This window comes from Helianthus annuus, chromosome 12 (assembly GCF_002127325.2).
Source record: "Helianthus annuus cultivar XRQ/B chromosome 12, HanXRQr2.0-SUNRISE, whole genome shotgun sequence".
Taxonomy (NCBI): Eukaryota; Viridiplantae; Streptophyta; class Magnoliopsida; order Asterales; family Asteraceae; genus Helianthus; species Helianthus annuus.
The window spans coordinates 333,661-357,291 of NC_035444.2; the positions used below are offsets into that span (position 1 = coordinate 333,661).

General features: G+C 34.9%; 4 protein-coding genes across 7 annotated transcripts; 2 read left to right on the plus strand and 2 right to left on the minus strand.

Annotated features, from left to right (window-relative positions):
* The first annotated feature begins 694 nt into the window (after positions 1-694).
* LOC110893700 (cation/calcium exchanger 4) lies at positions 695-2,861 on the plus strand. Its single transcript, XM_022140808.2, has one exon. It carries the CDS (start codon positions 1,089-1,091, stop codon positions 2,850-2,852), a length of 1,764 nt encoding a protein of 587 aa, XP_021996500.1. The 5' UTR covers positions 695-1,088; the 3' UTR covers positions 2,853-2,861.
* Positions 2,862-5,428: 2,567 nt separating this feature from the next.
* Positions 5,429-7,440, plus strand: LOC110893698 (guanine nucleotide-binding protein subunit gamma 3). 4 transcript variants are annotated; one of them, XM_022140802.2, is made up of 5 exons: positions 5,429-5,730; positions 6,601-6,653; positions 6,728-6,772; positions 6,848-6,898; positions 7,007-7,440. In XM_022140802.2, exons 1-5 carry the CDS (start codon positions 5,626-5,628, stop codon positions 7,302-7,304), a joined length of 552 nt encoding a protein of 183 aa, XP_021996494.1. In that variant the 5' UTR covers positions 5,429-5,625; the 3' UTR covers positions 7,305-7,440. The 4 variants fall into 4 exon arrangements, with proteins under 4 accessions (XP_021996494.1, XP_021996496.1, XP_021996497.1 ...); XM_022140804.2 differs by having other exon boundaries at positions 5,436-5,730; positions 7,010-7,440; XM_022140805.2 differs by having other exon boundaries at positions 5,447-5,730; positions 6,851-6,898.
* Positions 7,441-7,556: 116 nt separating this feature from the next.
* Positions 7,557-11,140, minus strand: LOC110893699 (RING-box protein 1a). Its single transcript, XM_022140807.2, has 5 exons — positions 10,863-11,140; positions 10,740-10,790; positions 9,577-9,636; positions 7,832-7,903; positions 7,557-7,745 (listed from the first exon to the last, which is right to left on the minus strand). Exons 1-5 carry the CDS (start codon positions 11,011-11,013, stop codon positions 7,708-7,710), a joined length of 372 nt encoding a protein of 123 aa, XP_021996499.1. The 5' UTR covers positions 11,014-11,140; the 3' UTR covers positions 7,557-7,707.
* A 7,293-nt stretch (positions 11,141-18,433) lies between these two features.
* On the minus strand, positions 18,434-20,773 carry LOC110893697 (serine/threonine-protein kinase RIPK). The gene is made up of 4 exons (XM_022140801.2): positions 20,264-20,773; positions 20,035-20,170; positions 19,303-19,439; positions 18,434-19,231 (listed from the first exon to the last, which is right to left on the minus strand). The coding sequence occupies exons 1-4, from the start codon at positions 20,642-20,644 to the stop codon at positions 18,620-18,622; spliced, it is 1,266 nt and encodes a 421-aa protein (XP_021996493.1). The 5' UTR covers positions 20,645-20,773; the 3' UTR covers positions 18,434-18,619.
* Positions 20,774-23,631: the final 2,858 nt, after the last annotated feature.

Consider the following 23,631-nt stretch of genomic DNA (forward strand, 5'->3'; position numbering starts at 1 on the left):
ATTGATACATTTATTATAGTTTTGATTTCTACATACATTATAGTAAATGTTGCTTTGATAACCAAAGTAATGGGACCCCACATTCTACAAACAATGAAATGTGAATTTTATTTAAGGTCAACATTTGAAATATTTGGCATGATTTCATATTGACTTTTAAATTGCCTTGGGTGTTCACATTTAAAATAGCTTCTATTTTCTAAATTTAAGTTAAATGTGTAAAGATGATTATTTTTAACTTCACCTTAGAACTACTATATACTTTTTATATCTATCAAATTATTGTGAGTGTATAAAGATAAGAAATATAATAAAACAAGTGTTTGCGAGTAAGATAAAAATAAAAAAGTTGGATGAGATATAAGAGGTTTTTTAAAATGAGATATAATTTTGTTTAGCATAGTTTTAAGTTAAACGATAGGGTAGAGTTTGGTGGGCCGGGCCTTACACAAAGACGATTGGAATTTCTCCTCTTCTTCACTTCACTCATGATGTGACCTTTTCTGGGCTAAATCACGGGGCCAGATGACAATAACCTTTTCTTAAACAGAAAGAAACAGAGTCTTTAATCCTTTTTTAACAGTGTTTGAGTCGTCTCCTCCTTTGATTTCAAAACATTAATTAATCATATTTATAAAAAAACAACTTTCAGATCTTAACGCGGTGTTTATGTCCGTTAACTGAAATTACGTGTTTGGAGAAATATAATAAATATAGTTTTGGTTGGTTATAAGATGATGGTGTGACGTCCGACACGACAGTTGGCTACGGTTGGTATTTCACACGTTTGACATATTCTGATACAAAACAAGAGCAGCCAGCCACCACTCACGTCTCCTCCGCCACCCTTCCTTCCTTCCTTTTAATATCTGCCCGCATCTTCTTAACAAACAAACAACCAACCTCTTCTATTCATTCCAAACTCTCTTTTGTTTCTTTCTTTCTTTATTGCTTCACTTTCATTGTTTCATCATCCTTTCTTTTAAATGAAATATTACCTCTTTTTTTCTTTCTTTGTTTATTGATCATAACTAACAACCCTAATCTCTTCATCTCCTACAAATTGTGGTTCCTTTTTTTTCTTGTAGATGGGACAATTCACGACAATTTTTCATGGGAGAGCGGTTAATTATCGAGCTTGTTTTCACGGTCTATGTACACTTATATTTATTCTTCTTTGTTGTAACCAAATCACCAATTACAGGTCGGGTGTCGACCGTTACACAGCTTTGACAAGCATGGTAATTACAGAACCGTCTGAGTGTTCCGGGCTGAATCAACACAAGGGTTATGAAAACCAATGTGAGTTTTTGAAAGCTAATCCGCAATGTAAATCCGATGCCTATTTTTATTATTTGAAGTTTTTCTACTGTGACTGTCAAGATTTTGCTGCTTTGGCTTATATTGTTCTTGCAATATGGGTGGCTGCCTTGTTTTATCTGTTAGGGAATACGTCTGCCGATTATTTCTGTTGTTGCCTTGAGAAATTAGCAAATGTGTTAAGGTTGTCACCAACTGTAGCAGGGGTGACCTTGCTACCATTGGGGAATGGTGCGCCTGATGTCTTCGCTAGCATCGTTGCTTTTGTGGGTAATGCTGATGTGGGACTAAATAGTATTTCCGGTGGGGCGGTTTTCATCATTTGTGTAGTGGTTGGGACCATTTCACTATGTGTGGCTGATCAGGAAGTGTGTATTGATAAGAAATGTTTTGTGAGAGACGTGTGCACGTTTCTGTTTGCTGTCGTGATCCTTGCGGTCATCTTGTTTGTGGGTGAGGTTAGTGTTGGTGGCGCAATTGCGTTTGTGTCAATCTATGTTGTCTATGCGACCTTCGTTGTTGCTAGTGAAATTGTCAAGAAGAAAAATGAAAATTTTAAAATACAAGGGTATGCACCGTTGTTACCTCTTGCTGGAGATAGAGAGCCGGATGATGTGGCAGTCGTTGAATCTAAGGTCCCGCATTGGATGTGGGCGTCACATGTGGCGATATATTCAGAGGTCAATAGTCATGGTTTGGAAGAGAAGCCTCAATGGGGATGGATCGATGAAGAAACACAAAATGAGAATGAGAATTCGGGTTCATGGTTTTTGTGTTCCAAGTGGTTAAAGTGGCTAGAGTTCCCGTTAATGCTACCACGACTGTTAACCATCCCAATCATAGAAGAAGAAAGATGGTCAAAAGGTTATGCTGTAGCCAGTGTTACTCTTGCACCCTTGCTTCTAGCCTTCCTTTGGAACAGTCAACATCCATCAGGCGAAGAGCTGATCTATATAGGAAGTGCAGTAATCGGGTGTGTGCTAGGCGTTGTTGCATTTACATGCACTAGAGCAGACCAACCGCCACAAAAGTTTTTGCTTGGGTGGGTCCTGGGAGGGTTCTTTATGAGCATTATTTGGTTCTACATGGTTGCTAATGAGCTAGTTGCTTTGTTGGTTTCACTTGGTCTTATATTTGGAGTGAACCCAGCAATTCTTGGGTTAACTGTGTTAGCATGGGGAAATTCAATGGGAGATTTAATGTCAAACGTTGCGCTTGCAATAAATGGAGCTGAGGGGGTGCAGATAGCGATATCTGGATGCTATGCAGGGCCAATGTTCAACACGCTTGTGGGTTTAGGGGTTTCAATGTTAATTGGGTCATGGTCAAAGAGACCGAATCCTTACAGTATATCTGGTGATAGTGGGTTGGTGTGTAATCTTGGGTTTATTGTAATGGGGCTTGTTTGGGCGCTGGTTGTGTTGCCTAGAAACCAAATGCAGCCTAGCAAGTTGTTGGGGTTGGGACTTATTGGTATTTACTTGCTGTTTTTGGGTTTGAGAATTGGGATGGCTGTTGTTGCTAAACAGTAGCTAGGTGATCAGGCCGCTGGTGAAGCTAGAAAGATAAATAAACTGAATGTACGTATGTTGTATAGCTTTGCTTATGTAGTAGTATGTATTGTCTGCCATTGCCCCGGCCCCCACGAATGTGGTGTGAGCTCAAATCCCTCCAAAAGTGCAGGTTGATTAGGTGGTATTTAGGAGTAAAATGTAGTGTCTAGTTCAAACGAGATATTATACGTTTGGTAATTACATGTATTGTAGCTAGCCAGGTTATCAAAACAGCAAGCAACTGATCTCTTAAAATGTTGAATTTCAATTTAAGATTTATAAGGTATAATAAACATGTGTTTCAACTCAGAAAAGAGAGACATGAGCTTTTATATGCTGCAGCAGGACTAGTTCCAAGGTTTGCATAACAGTCCTTCATTGTTGATCATTTCATTTGCCTGGCAACCCTTTCTACTCTCCAATTTGAATCTGTACATTTTTTAAAAGTACTTTGATGTCCTAGAAACATAACTATAGTTTCAAAATCTTCTTTCTTTGCTATGTGTGAAAGACCCAGATAATTTCACACATAGCAAAGAAACTATAGTTATGTTTCTTATATTTCTAGGATACCAAAAATGTACAAATTCAAATAACACATCCTTTCCTTTTGTTATCAACCACTTTCCATGATCAGAATCATCATAAGTAAATTTTCAAGTGAGAATTCAAAGGGCAGTGGATAAGCTTTCTGATATATTTCATATTGTACAAGAAACATTGTTATTATCACAAAATATCTCATCTCTAGACATAATGTAAGTCCTTAATTAGAGTGCACTGGGTAAAGAATAATCCAATTTTTAATTCTGGAAAATTGGCGTGTCAGATACTAAGCTATTGTGTAAACATTTTTTAAATGCTATTAGAAATGTTTAAACTTATTAAGTCAAACTTTGAAAATTAGAATAAAAAAAAAAGCATCGGAAAATTACCAAAATAGACAATGTTGACCTTGACTTTTCCAAAATAGACTTCTGCTATCTTACCAGCTAAACAAAAAGTGGCGGCTAAACATAAATTTTTGTGTCAAAAAGTACCGGCTGAGACTTATTTGTAGCTTTCTAATTGTCTATTTTGTGTGACTTTGACCAAATTCAATATAACACTAAGGGCCTGTTTGGTTTATTCAGATCTGACCGAATCAGACATCCATGTCTGAACCATTCAGCTTCATTCACAATCTGAACCATTCAGACCTTATTTCACTCATTTAGACATCATTCTTTTTGGAATCAGACGCTCTGAATGCAATTCAATCTGACTGAATCAGATGTGGACCTCTGAATGGTTCTCATTCAGTGGTAAACAAACAGGACCTAAGTTAAGAAAGAAAATAAATTAATGAATTCAGCATGTATGATGATTATGTTATAATAATGTAGATAAATGGTGGAATATATATTATAGGGGTGTTTGGTGTTGCGTTTTCAAAAAGATTATGCGTGTTTTGAAAAAGCATGTAGGTACATGCTTCTCCAAAACTGCGTTTTAGAGGCAGATAATCACTTTTTCATCCAAACATTTTTTTAGATTATTTATGTTTTACAAACGCAATAATCAAATAATCACTTCAAAACGTAATCGCCAATGATCTCTAGATCAAGTGGTGGAGGGCTTGCATTTCTCTTGAGAGATGCAGGTTCGACACCTACTTGGTGCAGAGTGAGGCATTGGTGGGCAATGATAGGAGACCCAGGGAAACCTGGGTTGGATCCTTGAGCCAAACGGGTTTTACCGGTAATTTCACCGTCGTGCCTACGGGCGGGTGGGTTACCGGGTTTTTCCCGGAATTGGTGGTGGACTCGGGTTACTCTCGGAGTACTCCGTTTGTCCAGTGGGTGCCCCGAGAGTGCTCGGGATTGAGTTTGTTGGCCGTTCAAAAAAAAACTTCAAAACGTAATCTCAAACACCCTCTATATAGAAGTTTGTATGTAGATTCAACTTGTTTAGACCATGCGTAGTGGTAAGGGTGAATAATGCCCCTACCCTTGGGCGTTTTCCGCCATGTGGCAGTACAGTCAGCAAGGGGCATTATTGGGCGTTTTTCTAAAATGGGTGTAGTGGGGATGTGGGCATTATGTTAAAAGGGTGTAGAGAATTAAATAAAAATAAAAAAAAAAAAAAACCAACCAAAAAAGCTATTGGGTAAAAAAATGAAAATTAAATGTGATTGGTCAAAATTTCGCTCCTCCAGCGTGATTTTAAACACACACAAACAACAAAATCAATCAAACATGCCCAAACATGCCATGGGGGTCGGATGTGCAGCGTTTAGGGGCGTGATTAAACATTATTTTTGAAAAAAGAACGCACATTACGGGTGTTCTTATTATTAAGGGTTGAGTTTTCCTAAGTTTGGAAATGAAAACTAGAGTGTGAGAACCGAAAGACAAAGCCTTATGAATTGACAGTAAAAAACTAATATTCTGTATGACGTTAGAGAAAAGAGATTTGATTATTATAAGTGGGGAGCTGAGTGGCAGCATTTATTTATTAAAAAAAGAGAAGAGAGCAGGCAGCAGTAATAAATAAAGATAGAAAATGAAGAGGCGTAGTACGTAGGAGTAGTAGTAGTTGTTGTCCTACAAGGCAATCACGTGCGGCTGCAGACAGCTTTCCTTCCTTCCTTCTGCCACCACCTCCTCTTCTGCCCACTCATCACCATTTTCACTTTCATCCATCCTCCATTCCATTCCATTGCTTCTTCTCACTCTCTTGTTTCAATTAACATACAAGATTGATTGTATGTATGGAAGGAGGACCAAGACCTAAGTCGCCGCCTGGAGGTGGAGGTGGAGGTGGCAAACGGAGGAGAGAGTTGGCTATATTGGAAACACAAATCCGTTTCTTTCAGGTAATAATAAATCTCTTCTCTTCTCTTCTCTTATCTTCATTCCATTCAAATTAAACACTTCACTTCACTTCACTTCACTTGTGTGCATAGCATACATCATCCATCCTGTTTTTTTTTTTTTAAGTATAACATCGATCGAGCGAGCTCTTCCTTTGCTATCTATGTGGCTATTTTTTTAAATATACATTATACACTCTTCTCTCTCTTATCTTAATTTCTTTTTTAATTTAGTAGTTAGTGGGACCAAACCCAAACCCAAGATTGTTTGATTGCCGAAAAGCGTGCGTCTTGACTTTGAAACCAAATCAGATGTCTCAACTTAATTACAGGATTGGAGGGAGCTTGGGTGATTTAGACTTGAAACCAAATGCTTGTGTTTGTATTATTATTTATTATTAGCATTTCATTTGATTTTCTTTTGTGATAACAGCTATACATCTCTCATTTTTCTTGGATCAGATTCATATTTAAAAGCTTACCTCCCATTCATATTCCTTTCTTTCTTTCTTTCTGCTCATTTACTTATTTTTTTTATTTTATTTAATACTAACTTTATAATTCTGTTTATGTGATTTATAAAAATACTAGGCAAACGGTTTTGGATAAATAAACAATCCAAGACTATTCATTCGATTGTTTAAGCTAATGGTCAACTAAACTGTAACAGCAACCAATTACTCACATTTTTTTTCTCAAAGCCATGTAGAATTATCATAGTTTACATACACACTTATTAGTTATTATACTAATGTTCAAATTTCTAAACACCATACCATACCTGACTGGCTTTTTGTATCATTGTAATATATTCTTCATCATATTTGTTACTTGTTCCCCTTGATATGTAGAGTTTGTTATTCTTAACTGTAGGAAGAATTGAAGTCCATTGAAACATTAAAACCTGCTTCCTGTTGCATTAAAGAGTAAGTACCTAACTAGTGTTTATCCTTTCCTGCTAGCCAGCCATTTAACTTTGAGGAACCTGGTTTACTTACAGGGTAGCTGATTATGTGGTCACCAATCCAGAACCATTAATCACTCTGTAAGCCACCAACCTTAATTATCTACCTTCTTTCTTTGTTTCACTTTATCATCAATCATTTATACGTTTAAACAGCAGCAGGCGTAAGAAGACCCGTAAATCTTGTGGTTTCTGGAAGTGGCTATGGTAGGTATCTTATGCATTTTAATTACCAGTCACTTTAGTATTATAACCTTGCTTGAGTGTCAACTGGATAAATGTTTTTTTTTTTTTTTTTTTTTTTTGCTTTTGCAGCAGCTTCAAAATGTCTTGTCTTTGCTGCTGCTGCTGCCGTTGGAATGACTGTTCTGGTGTAACACTACCCAGCAGCTGCTGCTCTTTACCAGAGTGTTGTTCATGCTCCTTACCAAAGTGCAAGTCACCTGGGTGCCCTTCATGCTGGTGTTCCGGTTGCAGTTGCCCAAAGTGCACTTGTTGTTGGCCAGCCAAGTGCTGCCGTCCAAAATGTTCAACTTGTGGTTGCTGTGGCCTACAAAACAGCTGCTGCTGCTGTTCTGCTTCCTCTTGTCAGTGCTGCTGCTGCTGCTGCTAATGTAAAATGGCAAGTTCCTTTTCAGTTGCAATCCTTAGGAGGCATGTATTCTATTACATTAGTTTTTCAGGCTCTAAAGAAACAAACAGAGCCCATTTTTGGTTTTGATGCTATATCTTATGAATTATTATAAGCATCCCCCCTTCAAAAATCGTTGTTTTAGAGAAAGATATATCACCAAATACATTATTTCCTTGTCACGTAAAATTGTCTGCGTAATTGACAATAGAAAATAAATACGAATGAAGAAAATAACACCCATCCAAAACAAGCATATATTATAATAACAATATATATTTTGAACATTACTCACGTCCTAAAATGCAGAATAATATTAAACTTCATATTACATGGCCATACAAAATATTTAAATAGTCATAGGAGAATAAAATGCAGAAAGTTTCTAGTGGCCATACTTCTGGAATTCCCATTCACTGTTATCTGTAAACACAACCAAACCACAAACCTTGTGAGTGTCGTCGGTATCTTAAATCTTGCTTGCATATGAGGAAAGAGGGCTTGCATACCTAGTGGACACACTTGACGAGTTTTCAGCCATCTGCTAATACAATGAAAGTGAAACGCATGGTTGCACACCCCTGGAAACAAAGCCTCAAATTTAATTAAATGAAAAAGGGTAGATTCATACAACTAACAAAAACACTAGACACGGGGAGAGGTAGGGGAAAACCAGCTCTTTCAATGATAGAAAATAACCAATCAATATTGAGCATGATAGGTATAAAGAATTACAACCCTAATGCCTAACTATAGTAGAAGATATCCTAATCCTAGTACAAATGGAATTCCTAATCTTTACCTAAAATAAATACCTGTCTCCTAAATAGATAACTTCTAAGTTCTAAGATTTGTCTAGATTCAAGGTGGCCAAAGGCGCTCGTCTCACTTGCGCCTGATCACAAAGATTGCCTTGCATCTGTTCAAGGCGACTGGGCAGACCAGGGGCTCACCTTTGACTACGTATCTAATTAAGATAATACTAATACTCATCCGCTAAGAATAAAAATTATTAATATTATATAATAATCCGAGTTGAATAAGAATTCGGAAGCACTATATGTCTACGTAATTCATCAATGAATGTTATCTGGAAGTCCCAATCCAGTGTTCAGAATAAAAGAGAGTTTGTGCTTTGCAGTGTTGTCAATAGCGAAGATAGTGTTCGACTGTTGGCTATGGCGCGCTAATACTGTATCGCCCATATCTTGCAATCTGTTGATTAGAAACTCCATAGCGTGAATATAGCGGGATTTCCATTTTTTTCAATATAAACAGCGGGATTTTAGGCCTTTTCTATTTTAATATAACAACTTAATATAAATTGTGTATTTAGATGAAATATACAGTGTATCGTGAAAAAATATACATATAAAATATTTCTAAAATAGCGCCCGCTATTTCATCGCTATTGCTAAATAGCGTCATAGTTGTTAATGGCGAATAGCGATAAATAGCGGGTGGCTATTTTATAAATAGCGATACACTAGGAAAAAAAACTTTATGTATATTATATCAAAATGCCCTGGTATATATGCTATTTTACATGTATATTTAAAAAAAAACTTAAAATCCAGCTATTTTATAACTATATTTAAATGCTATTATATGAAGAAAAAAATTGTCGCTATTATCGCTATCTATCGCTACAACCCTAATAGTGAGCCTAGACCTATACGCTACGTAGCGCGCTATAGCGATCGCTATGCTCGCTATTGACAACTATGCATAGCGTATAGGTAGCTTGTCACTATCGTCCGCTATTCGCTATTGAAAACTATGATGCTTTGATTGGTAACAACAATCTCATTGAACTATTGAAGTCATATAGTCAATGTGTGCTTCTTTAAGGCTATGTAAGTCTTGAGCACGCCCAAATCAAGTAAATGAACATTTAACCAACACTTGAGAGAAAATTCTAAGCCGATTTAACAGTGTAGAAACATAAAAACGGATAGAAAATGCAAGCATTGCCAAGCACTACCTAAACTTTAGTAAAATGCAGAAGGTTCTGGTAGTCAAGAGGTTTATTCAAAAAAGTTGTGCAATACTGAATAGGCTTTGCCATTAAATGAAGTAAACCAACCAACCAACCATGCCAACTGGTCAGATAATGGTACGCAGAAGAATTTCATCATTTCACTAAGACACAAGCACAACATGATAGATAATGCAATCCCTTTCTGCTAAGGTAGTTGTGAAAGATTTATTATTTGTGTAGAATAAATAATAAGAAAAGTTTGCAATTCCATACCCCAAGCAACTGTGCATTCCTCACTGGTAGCACTGGCTTGATTAGCCTGACATTCAATGCCTGCCAATTAAGAAAGCAGTAAGTAACACACCAAGTGATCTTAAAATTCAGCAAAGACTAAAAGATCCTATTATTTATTTATTGTAGATGATAACTCAATGGAATTTCTTTATAGCCATTTGAAACAAGAAACTCCAGTCATCAGGAGGAGAGAAAACAACAAACACACATCAAATGATCTTTCTTTACGTATGTGATAATCAACGCTGAAGAATCATGGTTTTATAACAGATAAGCTAAGAGCGCAACCCCCAAACAGACCCAGTTATAGGGGTGAGCAGAAAACCGAAATAACCGAAAAATCCGGACCGAAAAAACCGAACCGAAACAAAAACCGACGGTTCGGTTTTCGGATTTTTAATAACCGAGATTTCGGTTCGGTTTTCGGATAATCATTTTCAATAACCGAAAATAACCGAACCGAACCGATAAGTTTTAGTAGTATACCAAATCTATATATTTTTATGTTTAAGTTGTTTAAGTGTTTACCCATGCTACTTAGAATTATTAATTTTATTCTTGTTTGTTAAATATTTATAATAAGAACATTACCATGTTTATTTATCATTAAAATTATCCATTGTTTACAAGAACTAACAAAGTTTAATATAAAAATTTAATGGTTTTTAAAGTATTATAAAAGAAAATGTCTTAACAAAAACTTTGGAGAAACATTAAGATAGATTAGAAGGTTAGGTTTATGTGAATAATATTAATTTAAAAAACTAAATATATTAACTTAAATGTAAACATTTAAGAAAGATTCTTAAACTTTGAATTATACTTTTAAGTTTTGAATCTTACATAATTTGTTTCAAAAACCGAAAAACCGAACCGTTGTTAAAACCGAAATAACCGAATCCGAAAAAACCGAAACCGAACGGTTTTTAAAAATCAAAAACCGAACTTTCGGTTACGGTTTTGATTTTACCCAAAAACCGAACCGAACAGGACCGTGCACACCCCTACCCAGTTATGTGATACTCTAAAATTCTGATTATATAATAATGTTTACATGTGAATAAAATTGATTATCCAGAAGAAGTGATAGATAATATAACTGACGAGGAAAGTAATAACAGGAAGGAAAGATTAGAAGTTACAAAGATCCATGATGTGGTTCCTACAGATTGCGCAGTTGTCGACGACAATATCTGCGGCAGCAAAATAATAAGTGAAAAATGATGATGATGATAAGATAATAAAAGTAGAAAGAAAGTACTAACCCCAGGCCCAAAGAGCAACAGCGTTCCACTTTTTGATTTCAAAACGCTTAGGTGGTTTCTTGGCGGAAGAAGAGGTGGAAGCCGTCGAAGAAGAAGGCCCTGAACCCTCCCCTGCCGGAACCATCGTCACATCCGTGTCCACAGAAGCCATCACTTTTTCAATTTGATGATGATGATTCTCTTCCCTTCTTCCTTCCCTCTTTGATCACAAACAATTATTTAGGTTAGGGCATCTCTCTCTATGGTTGGTTGGTGGGCCGACTCACTCCTTTTAGGCCTAAATATCATCCAATCTATTTTCCTTTATATTTATACCTATTTTCGGGCGTCGTCCTTTATGTTTAAAATTGACGAGTTTTGTCCTTTATGTTTTCATATCATACACGTTTTGTTTTTTAGGCCTAACCCAGTTAGTTGTTTCAGTTAAATTTGGTCATGTGCTTTACACATGAGGGCATTTTTGTCAATTCAAAGGTTGCAGAAGCTTTGAGCTGTAAATCTGTCATTGAATTTACCTTTGAATTGACAAAAATGCCCTCATGTGCAAAGCAAATGACCAAATTTAACTGAAAAAAAACTAACTGGGTTGGGCCTAAAGGACAAAACGTGTATGATATGAAACATAAAGGACAAAACTCGTCAATTTTGAACTTAAAGGACAACGCCTGAAAATGGGTATAAAGATAAAGGACAATCCTTGAAATTCACTCCTTTTTATGTAACTTCAAAATAGTGTGATAGGTTGGTGTGGTATACCGCCCCTGACCACATAAGCTTTAATAGCGCCCCCTGGCGCCCCACCCCCACCCCGAGCCCGCCATTGAAGGGGCGCTATAGCCCGCTCGCCAGCCCACTAACGAGCAAAATAGCGGTTGTTTCGAGGATTTTGGTCAAAAAGACCGTTTGGCAACAATCGAACTTTTTTTAAATAAGTTTTAATTTTTTATTTTAATACTGTAAATACACCACCCCTTTACTCAAATGTTCATCTCCTTTTCATCTATTCTTCATCTAAAATCTTTACAATTTTTTTTTTCATATTCACACAATGTTTCCCAACAACCAAAAACCGTGGGATCCCAACAATCCGTTTTGGGCAAATTTAGTAAACAATCCCAACAACGAGTTAGAAGAACGTTACCGAGGAGACCCGCGAACGGGTGAGCTTGGGTATTATCCGATACCACCTACCACCCCAACCTCCCCTCATCCGACCACGCCACCGATTCCCGGTTTTTATGAATACTATTCCCAACCGCCATTTTTTCCCCAAAACATACCCGAAACCGAATCCGTACACGAAACCCAAACTGTACCTGAAACCCAACCCACTTTCTCAAAAGGTGGACGATCTGGAAGACATCGTAAGAAAGGGTGAGAGTGAAGCACGTGCTCCTAAGACGATCGAGAAGTGGATGCCCAGGGAAGAACTTACGTTGTTACAAGCATAGCTCGACGTGTCGGAGGATTCGCTTGTTGGTAATTTTTCTCTCCATTAACTTTTTTATTATTTTTTTTATTTTTATAGCAACCGACCAAGATATAAATGTATGTTGGAGGCGTGTACATTAGAAGTTTTTCGCCGCTATCGGTCGTGGTGAATATCGTACGGCCGACTCATTTTCAGGCAAGTGGACCGCAATGTAGACCAAGATTAGCCACTTCAACAATATACACAATAGTCTCGTCAACAATCATAGAAAAAGAAGCGATTCGAGCGACGTGGACATTATGACCGCCGCCCACGACTATAGATTGTATCATGGGCATGCGTTTACGATGATACCTTCGTGGGAGCTTCTTCGCAAACTCCCAAGTGGCATCTTGTACCGCCGTTTGACCCAACGCCCATAGGTCAAAACGCTCCAAATCAACAGCGACTACCGAACAATCCAAATCCGATACTTGTACTACTATTAATCGAAACGATGAGTTCGAGAATTTTGAAGAACCGCAAGAGCTGCCACGGCCGAATGGTAGGGATAGAAGTAAGGCAGCTGCACGAGCACGAGACACGTCTTCTTCAACGCCATCGGATGGCCCATCAAGGTTGGACGAGTTAGACCATAGACTCAATAAGCTCCTCTCGATCAAGGAAAAGGAGCATGAACTTAGAATGGAGGACTGAGTCATTTTAAAGGCTTGTAAGGCAAAAATCCGAGCGAAATATATGTAGTTTTTTTTTTTATTTTCAAGTAGTTTATTTTTTAAGTAACTTTGCCTTTTTTAAGGACTTTGTAATATTTTATGTATTTTGTTTTAAATAAAACTAGGTTAGAACCCCGTGTATTACACGGGTTGAATAAATATAATTTTATATATTAAGTAATAAAATAGTTGCATCTTTTAAAAACTCGTGTATTGCACGATTTGAATAAACACATGTCTTAGACGAATAATGTAATCGTTAACGCATTTAGTCATCAAGATGTGTTTTCTAACAAAATGAGCTTTGAGGTACTATTTACTTATTGTAACATCTCACTTTATTTTTTATTAGGTTAGAGAGTTGTGTATTACATGGTTTATAACATTATACTGTTTTTATTTATTTATTATTAGGTTAGAAACTTACATATTACCTGATGTTGGATAATCGGCAGAAAAAAAAGAAAAAAATATTTTAGTAAAAAATATTAAATATACAAGAGATAAGCTGGATATTATGATTTAATATTATTATTTCACTAGAGTGTAAAACGGGATAATGAGATCCTTTATTAGAAGTATGATTCTAAATATACCACATGTATAAAAAAATATATATACTCTAAATGTATTGAATCTATACTATATAATAAAAGAAACCACTTTATGGACGCTTGTCATCATATTAAGCCATCAATTATTATTTTAATTTAATCTCTTCTAATTAATTAATAGATAACCCTCCTACAAAATATTATTTAAGTTAATATCTTATATTATAGATAACTCTTCTACCAAATATTATTAGTTTAATATATTATGGATAATTATTATTTAGTTTGATCTCCTTCTCATTTATAATATTATTTATTTGAATTAATTATATTTGAACGTTTTGTTTAATTTGCTATCAAATAGATTTTACGAAACTTAAAATAAAATTAACTAATATTATTTATCATTTACACATTTACGAGTTTTAAATAAAGGGTTAAATTTATTGAGACTTCGTTAACAAATTTTGCAACAACAGAGTAATCTATTTTTATCACGAAAACCAAACTTTGTATTAATATATTAAATATTTTTATTTTCACTATACAAAATAACATTTACTCGACCCATGTAATACATGAGGTTTTTTAAGATATAATTTTTTATTATTTGATATATAAAATTAGATTTATTCAATTCATACAATACACGGGGTTTTTAAGGATATATATATATATATATTTTATTTATTATAGAAAAATACATTTATTTAAACCGTGTAATGTGCATATTTTTAAAGATGTAATTTTTTTATCATTTGGTATATAAAATTACATTTATTCAACCCGTGTAATAAATGAGGTTTTTTTAAAAGATGTATTATTTTATTATTTGGTAAACAATATTGCATTTATTCAACCCGTGTATTACACGTGGATTTTAAAGATATAACTTTTTTATTTGGTATATAAAATTACATTTATTCAACCCGTATAATATGGTTCTTATAGATATAATTTTTTATTGTTTAATATATAAAATTGTATTTATTCAACCCGTACAATAAATGAAGTTTTTAAAGATATATTGTTTTATTATTTACTATATAAAATTTATTTATTCAACCCCGTGTAATACACGGGGTTATAACCTAGTATATCCTTTAAACGAAACAGTTGATTAAAATAAATATTTTTATTTTAATATGTGATTATCAGTTATCTTTATCATCAAAATATAAAAACAATTAAAACTACCAATAAAATAAAATGTTTATCTTTATAAACATTTAAAACGCTAATATATTTTTTTAGATTTTAATAATTAATATATGATTATAATAGTTAATATATTATTATCAGTTATCTTTGTCTTTATCATTAAAATCTCTTCTACAAATTTTAAATTTTAAATTTAATATTATCAATAATTGACTTTCCATAATAAATATTTAGAAAAATAATTAAGACCGCCTCAAAGAATGCCATGTGTCCCTAACATGGTTTCTTTTATCATATAAATATAGGTAGATAGATATAGATTGGCATATAAATTAAGAAAATAAAATATATAAATAAAAAAAAATAATTAAGTAATGTTGATGTGGGCTTTAAACCATTGCATGCAAGTTAAAGCAAGAGGCTTTAAAGACACCTGTGTAACATCGCATTGAGACGACGCTTATATGATATAAGGGTTTTATACAGCAAATAACAAAATACTAAAATTCAAAGGATAGCTTACCCAATTGAATGATGAAGTCATAATAATAACTATATTTTGTAAGGTAGCGATAAATATTTTTGGTACTTCAAGGTTAGCTTAGATTCATTTGGTCATAAATGAATGTTGAATTGCGAATGTAGAAAAGCCGATAAGTATTTCATGAAATGGGGATAGATAATTTGAGAATCACCCTAGTTATGAGAAACATTATAACTCATATCCTCCAAGCATATTTTTAAATTTTCTTTCTCAAATCATGTATTTACTACTGACTAAAATAGTTTAACAAAATTACCGTAAATTTACATATACATAATAAAAAAAACATAAACAATGAATTTTTCATGTACTTAAACACTTTTACATACGTAAAAACAAATTACATATATGTAATGCGAAAACCTCTTACCTGTATGTAATTTCACGCTTTCTAGTTGGTAGTAAATACAAAATGCTAAGGTTTTTTTAAAATGTTCTATTTAGTAGTAAATACAAAATATGAGAGTAAAAAACGTTAAGAGATATAGAAGTTCTCATAGTTGGAGCCTAGAGGTGGTTCTCAATGGATCTTGGCCCTTCATGACATTGCTCTTAAACTAAAGGCTCAATAACTAACAAGTTTGTGGTTTAGTTAAAGGATATGGGACATTAGGGCTTGAAAGACGACTATACATGGCCGTATGGCATGTACATATAGTTGGGAGTTTGGGCTCGCCCATATATAACTATCGAACCACCATGAATTATGAAAGGTTTTAAAAGATGCTTTATTTATTTATCTATTTTCCAAAACTTATGTAAGCTACGTAATACCATGAAAGGTTTTAAATATCTATTTTCCAAAATTTATGTAAGCTACGTAATACCATGAAAGGTTTTAAAAGATGCTTTATTCAGTTATTTATCTTCGAAAACTTATGTAAGCATCGTAATGAAAATGAAAAGATGTAATGTCAACTGGGGGACCATTTTACATTTTACAATATATACAAAATAAACTGGTCCGCGGGAATAGCGAAGGCATTTGGTTGGCCAAAAGTGGCGGCCAACTTTTTTTTTTTTTTGCATTTGCATAAATTAGTTATTTATAAGTCCTACTAAATTACGATTTTATCCCCAATTTAAAATTACGATTTTGCCCCCAGTTCGAAATTAAATTTACGATTTTGCCCTCAGTTAAAAAATACGATTTTGCTCTAGTTAAATTTATAGTTTTGCCCCCAACTACAATACAGCCAAATTACAATTTGGTTCCCAATTTAAAATTACAATTTCGCCCTAGTTCAAAACAATTTTTTCCCCAGCTAAAAATTACGATTTTGCCCTTAGTAAAAAAAATTACGGTTTTGCCCACAATTCAAAATAAAAAAATGGTTTTACCCTTAGTTCAAAATATTATTTTACCTCAGTTTAAAATTACGATTTTACTCCAGCTAAAAATTGCAACCTTACCATTGTTTTTTTGGGCAAAACTACGATCGTGTTTTATTTTACTTGTTTGACTCAATTTAGTTTTTATTCGTGCCAAACAGCAGCTAGCACTCGCTAATTGGTCCGGACAAATTATTGTTTTGCCCCCAACTCTAAATTACACGCTTGCTATCGTTTTAGTTTTTTTTATCATAACTATGATAGTGTTTTTCTTTACTTCGTTAACTCGATGTATCTTTTTTAATATTGTGTTATAAGTAGCATGTATAACTAACCGAAATAAATATGTACATGTTATTAAACTAAGAAATATTTGGTTTAAAGCCCCGTAACGGCGTATAACTCTAGTTAAACTATAAAATGTCCAACCTAATATTTTACTTTTATGATTTCTGGAAAAGAGAAGAAAAAAAAATCTTGTTTATTTTCTTCCGTAGGGGCCCAACAACTCCGAAGCTTTCTTTTTGATTTTGTCCAACTATAGGAAACGTATGCAAATGGATGACGGACCAGGTGCGTATATGTCTACGGACTCGTACAAATTTATTTAATGTGCAGTGCTTTCTCTAATAATAAATATTTATTTATTTATTCTTGTAACATTTGGGACACCTAAACCAAAGGAAAATAATAGTCCATGTGTTTGTATGAAACACGAGACAAACATCCAATACAAATATTAGCTTTTAGGTTGGCTGTAATTAAATTGAGTCACCCAGGTTGACCCCTAGTGTGTTTAATAAACATCTTGTATTGTGTGTCAGTGCGTTTAAAGCCCTTTACAACTTTAATACAACCACACGCCGTTTACACCCATGTTCAATATGAGGTTAGTAGGTATGGTGCGGCTCATCCCCAAGGGGATGGGCCGTCACGTTACCCGCCACATCATCGAGAGTGAGGATGAGTCTAAAGGGCATGGAACAAAAGGGTGGAGGATGGGCCCTACACTATTTATAAAAACAATTAAAAAATATAATATTTGATTTTAGAGAGAGAGAGAAAGAGGAGAGAGAAAGATGAAAGAGAGAGAGAAAGGTGGCCCAGCTTGGGCGTCGGCTCGGTGACGGAGAGGACGGGATGGACCACAGGAGGGCGGTGTGGGGGTGCGGTGTCGGGGCTCGCCGGGGCAGGGCCGACCCCCAGACCTTCTAGTCTGATAACAACTAGTTTACCCACCCATTTTTGACATGTATGTATAGATAAACGGGTACATGCTATAATTGTGTTTGAGTAGTAGTTGATACAAATAAATATATGGATTAATGTATTCATATCCATCATTTTCATCCTACCAATCCAACACGATCTAATCTTTCTTTTTCCTTTTACATATAAGCATATTTTTTAATTATTATTTATTTATTATATCCAACATTTAAACACAAAATGGCGATGAAAAAGTTGGTAAGAACTCTTAATGTCACATGTGAGGTAACGAGTTTCGGATTTAGACGACTTTCACTATTTTTTGTACACTTATCTAGTTATCCCCTTCTGTAGGTCTCATTGTTTATAAAAATTATACATGTATATACATTAAATTGGGCTTATAAGTTGTAAGTAATCCGGCCGGTTCAAGATTTAGATTAGTTAGACTTCAAGCGGAACCTGAGCTAGGATTTTATACACCTAACCTTGCATTTGCATGGATCTGAACTCACACCACTTTTATGAGAGTAAATACCATACCACTAGACCACTAGGTCACAATGTTATGTTACTCTCATAGCCTCCTCATAGGACGTACGAAATATCTCCAACCTGATCAATATGGAAATTGTTTATATTTGATTGGTATTAAAATTTTACATCTCATATACAATTCTCTAATATAATGAAAAAAGGAAGGAACAAAAAATCAATTAAAAGAAGGAAAAAGAAGTCCAAAGGTTGATGACACCTTGCCTAATAACAAAAAGCCCGGAACTGATTTGCGTAGCTTTGTATATGTTTTATTATCCTCTCTTAAATCTTTGTTGCATTGGAGAATTGGGGCCAGTCCTCAGATTTATACCGGGGTCCGAATGTGATTGCGGGGACAAGGGCAATTTCGTTCTATGCCTTTGGCCATGGTCATGATGACGGTTATGCTCTTGTTTTGGAGCCGTGTAAACAAAGGGTGCGACGTTGACTTCGTTAAAGTCTTGTAGCGGCTCAAGAGTTTTAACAACTGTGCTCATGTTAGGTCTTGCTTTAGGCCTATGGCTAAGACATTGATAAGCCAGTTGTGCTGCCTTTTCAGCACCTGATTCTGAGTACATCCCTTCGAGTCTTGGGTCAATTATTCGGCTGAGTTTCCGAGGACACTTGAGTTGAGGCCTAGCCCAATCAGCTAAGTTTTGCTCTCGGTTAGGACGACTCTTGTCCAGTGATTTCCTGCCTGTCAGAAGCTCCAATAGCACAACTCCAAAGCTATAAACATCACTTGCGGCTGTTAAGTGACCCGTCATTAGGTACTCAGGAGCAGCGTAGCCGTGTGTGCCCATAACTCGGGTGGAAACATGTGTGTCATCTCCCTCAGGACCATCCTTGGCAAGTCCAAAGTCTGATAGTTTTGCTTTGTAATCCTGTACGTAATGAATTATTAGAAATACGTACAAATGGAGATGAGAGTATTGATTTTAAGATGAATGCTTACAGAATCTAGAAGAATGTTTGATGCTTTAAAATCACGATATATAACCGGTTTTTTTGCTTCGTGAAGAAATGCGAGTCCTTTCGCAGCTCCTAAAGCGATTTTCATTCTTACTGACCATGGAAGTGAAACCGAAAATCCTGAAAATGAGAAAGCAAGAATTTATTACTAATTCCAAATACAAATTAAATTCATATATATGTGGATATCTTTTAATTAAGAAGTTATTGAAAAATAACATGTATTTGACTTTTAAGAGTTTGATGAGATGCAAGTCTTAGAACGGGTAAACCGTTGTACCACCTTACCTTACAAATTAATTAAAAGTCAAAAAGTTTCCATGACAAAATGAACAAGTCCTTGATATTAGTCAACCATTTAAAGAAAAACGCTCATTTCATTTCAAGCTACTTGTTCCTAACATTTACACGACCTGTTATATAAAATACAAAATATTATATTGCATATGCTTTGTCACCATGCTATATAAAAACAATATCCAGATAGCCATAAAAATCTTACAACTAATTAAGATCGAAACAACAAGAGCGACTTTATATATATCACGTATTAATTAAACAACAATTATATAACAGATCGAATATGATTGACTTTTTCAACATCGATCAAGTAGTGAATTAAATGAATCATGCATGCATATATATTATTCTGTGATACGATGAGTTGAATTGAAAGTGAAAAATATGCTAGTTAATTTATAAGGAAGTTAGTTACTTCGAAAGAGTTGATTTTCTAAGCTCCCACGAGGCATGTACTCATAGACGAGAAGCCTGTGTTCGTCTTCGCAACAGTATCCGATCAGCTTCACCAAATGAGGGTGCCTCAGTTCTCCAAGAAATATCACCTCCGTCTGTCACAAATTAATTAATAACAGAAACTCATCGATCAATACATCTCAAAGCTAGTAACGTACGTACTATATTTATTATATGTTATTACGTACCAGCCATTCTCTATGGCCCTGTAAGCCTTCCAAGTCAAGGAGCTTGACAGCCACAGGCTGAGCCTTCAAACCAGGCCTAAGTTTATCATCAACGAATCCTTTGTGAACCGGTCCAAACCCACCTTCACCCAAGAAGTTAGATGAAGAAAAGGACTGTGTGATTAGCTTAAGCTCAGCCAGCGTGAACACATGGAGGTTAGATCCTGCAAGCGAGTTGGATATGTCCTCAGAGAGAGTAGAGCTGCTTAAATCCGTAAACGATATTCTGGGAAACGAGTTATGCGATGCCACCGCTGATTTCTTTTTCGGTTTATTCGATATTGGCTCTTGGATCTTAAAACAATTTGGAAACAATGATTTTGCGGTTTTACTCACGGTCATGATCGATTGATCGATTGATAATATTTCTTCTTCTGCAAGCTAGCTAGGAAGGAAGGAACTAACTATTGGAATTGAGTTGATGAGAAGAGAGAAAAATAATTAAGTTGGGTTGGGTTGGATGAAATGAAGAACAAGTGATATGGTGGTTATATTTATATGAAGTTGAGAGAGAATTGAATTGAAGGGTTCTTTCCAAAGAAATTTTCAAATAATTGATTAAGCAACCACTTGTTTTATTGCTTTTGAATTTTTATCGCTTTTTTATTTTATTTTATTTTCTTGCATACCAATATTGAGATAGAGGCTTGCAACACCTTTTTGGCCCAGGTACTGGACCAATAATATATACACATACATATGCCTGCCTGTTTAATATTAATTAATCAGTATATATATTTGATTCGATCCATAGTCTTATTTTAGTATTTCTTTTGTAGATTTAAATGTCGTATAATGATGCTAAGACGTACATTTATTTATTTTTAATAAGAGGGATATTTTATGATTAAGTATGAGATTCGGGTTCAATATTTTAAACTAGTATTAAGTCCCTACGTTGCAGCGGTTGTCATAAAACTGTGTTAAGTAGTAGCAATACTATACCATTGTCAGCGACTACCAACATCGGTACAGCTTGTAAAAAAAATAAATAAAAACGGGAAAAAAATAACGCCGAGCGAAAAACAAACGTAAAATCTTTGAATCACGCACACTTGTTGCTGAGAAATTAAACCGAAACGTAAAACATATAAAAACATAACTAAGCCCATCCAGGAATCGCGTGTTGGACGAACTTGTCAAACACAGAAAAATAGATGTGACGCGACGGGCCAGTCAAACGGGAAAAAATATATGAAAAAATGTTGAATCCCACACGCACGTTGCGGTGCGTTAACTCATAAAATTTAGAACAAAACGAAAAACTTGGGAAAGATGAAAAGTATCGTGGACTAGTTGGGATTAAATTGCAAAAGATGAAAAACTTTGGGTTAAAAGTAAAAAAACAAAGGGTCTAAATTGCAAAATTAAAATTATTTATTAATTTTAGATAAAAATAAGAATAAAAATAAGTGATATCTATATATTGGTTATTAATTTATATTAATGTTAAAAAATTATCAAATAAATATAAATAAAAGTTATGAGTTTGAAGTAGAGAATGACATGTGGTATTATTTGTAGTCTTTTATTATAAAATAAAATTTATCGCATAAATTCTCGATTAATCGGATGTGCATGCACTTCAATATTCTATATATTAAAATCAATATATATATAGGCAGGCAGGGAGGTTATTTATTTATCCCCCTCTCACGTCATAAGTATGACCGGACCTTATGCAGTTGTTATTTTGTTTAATTGTGATCGTATGGTATATTATATAATATAATGATGAAAGTCAAATATCAATTCATGAATTATTTTCCCAAATTGTAAAAATTTAAATAGATGGAATAGTACGTAAGTAAGAGTGTTTTTTAGAAAGAATGTGACACGGAATATTGGTGAATGGGAACATGAGAAAACCAAACCACAGTTTGACTTTATTATATGGAAGGGTTTAGACTTAGACACTTGGTTTGGTGGTGGATAACAGCGAAACTCGATGTGGCCGCGTCTGGGGTCCGTAGTTTGACCGACTGACTGACTCGGTCCTTTTCTTTTCACAATTCATTCATAATCCACATGCTCGCTCTTCATATATTACACTACGCTACTTGCATTATTATCTTTTTTATTAAAGGTGATTAATTCAAGGTAAAACCACCCACCCACAATTAGGTTTGAATTAAGAAAATTCCCCGAGTCTTCAACTTCAATCTATACATGTGATCTTGAGATAATCGCACAAACATACATAATCGTGAGTATTTACTCATTAATCATTATCTCTTGTGTTTCACACTTAACAAATACAACATAATCAATGTGTGCGTTGTTACGAATACAATACTAAACTAAATGAATTGAATCATATCTTTATTTTATAAAAGGAGGAAAAATGTGTTATTGGTTGGAACCCCTCTCTCTACTCTTCCCTCCTCTCCCCTACAAGCGGTGAACACTCCCCGATTTCCATGTTGCCGCGCGGTGAGGGAAGGGTCGGCAGCGGTGTTGCCGCGCGGTGAAAGGGCACACCGCACCTACCCCGTTCACCCTTATATATTAGATATCGTACAACATGGTTAAACCCATTAGGATTTAGTATTAGAGTTGGGTTTTCTCTTTTTGTAGTATTGTATCATGTCTTAAGACACTAAAAGTAGATACTAAAGTTCTAATCTTTGAACTTGTTAAAGGCACTAATTGGTTGTTTCTTAGCTCCCCTGACAACACCGTCGTCACAATTATCTTCATCGGACAACTTCAAGTTAAATGCCCTTTCAACCGCCACAAAACATTGTTTGACATGTCACACGCCATGCAAGCCTAGCTACAACTCATGAGTTTCGTCTTTAAGTAAGAACCTCCATATTTAAGTATGAGTTAATTACTATTTTCGTCCCTGTGGTATGTCAAAAATCGATATTTCAGTCCATTAGTTTAAAAATTGCGATTTCAGTCCTTTTGGTTTCACTTTCGTAACCATTTCAGTCCACCTCGTAACCATTTCACTCCCTGTACTTAACAAAATAATGGATTGAAATGGTTACAAAAGTGAAACCACAAGGACTGAAATGGTTACAAAAATGAAACCACAGGGACTGAAATCACAATTTTTAAACTAGTGGACTGAAATAGTTATTTTTTATAAACCACGGGGACGAAAACAGCAATTAACTCTTTAAGTATTTAAGGTTCCATCATCAGTTTCGAGGTGGCAGCGATTGGCCATGGTGGAGTAAGGAAGAAGATAGATATTTAAGTTTTTTTTAATTACCTAAGATATTTTGGTCATTAGACAATAAATAATAGAATATTTTTAACAGAGTTAGTGAGTTGTACTAAAAGTGTTAATACTTAAAATGTGAGAGACGAAGAGTATT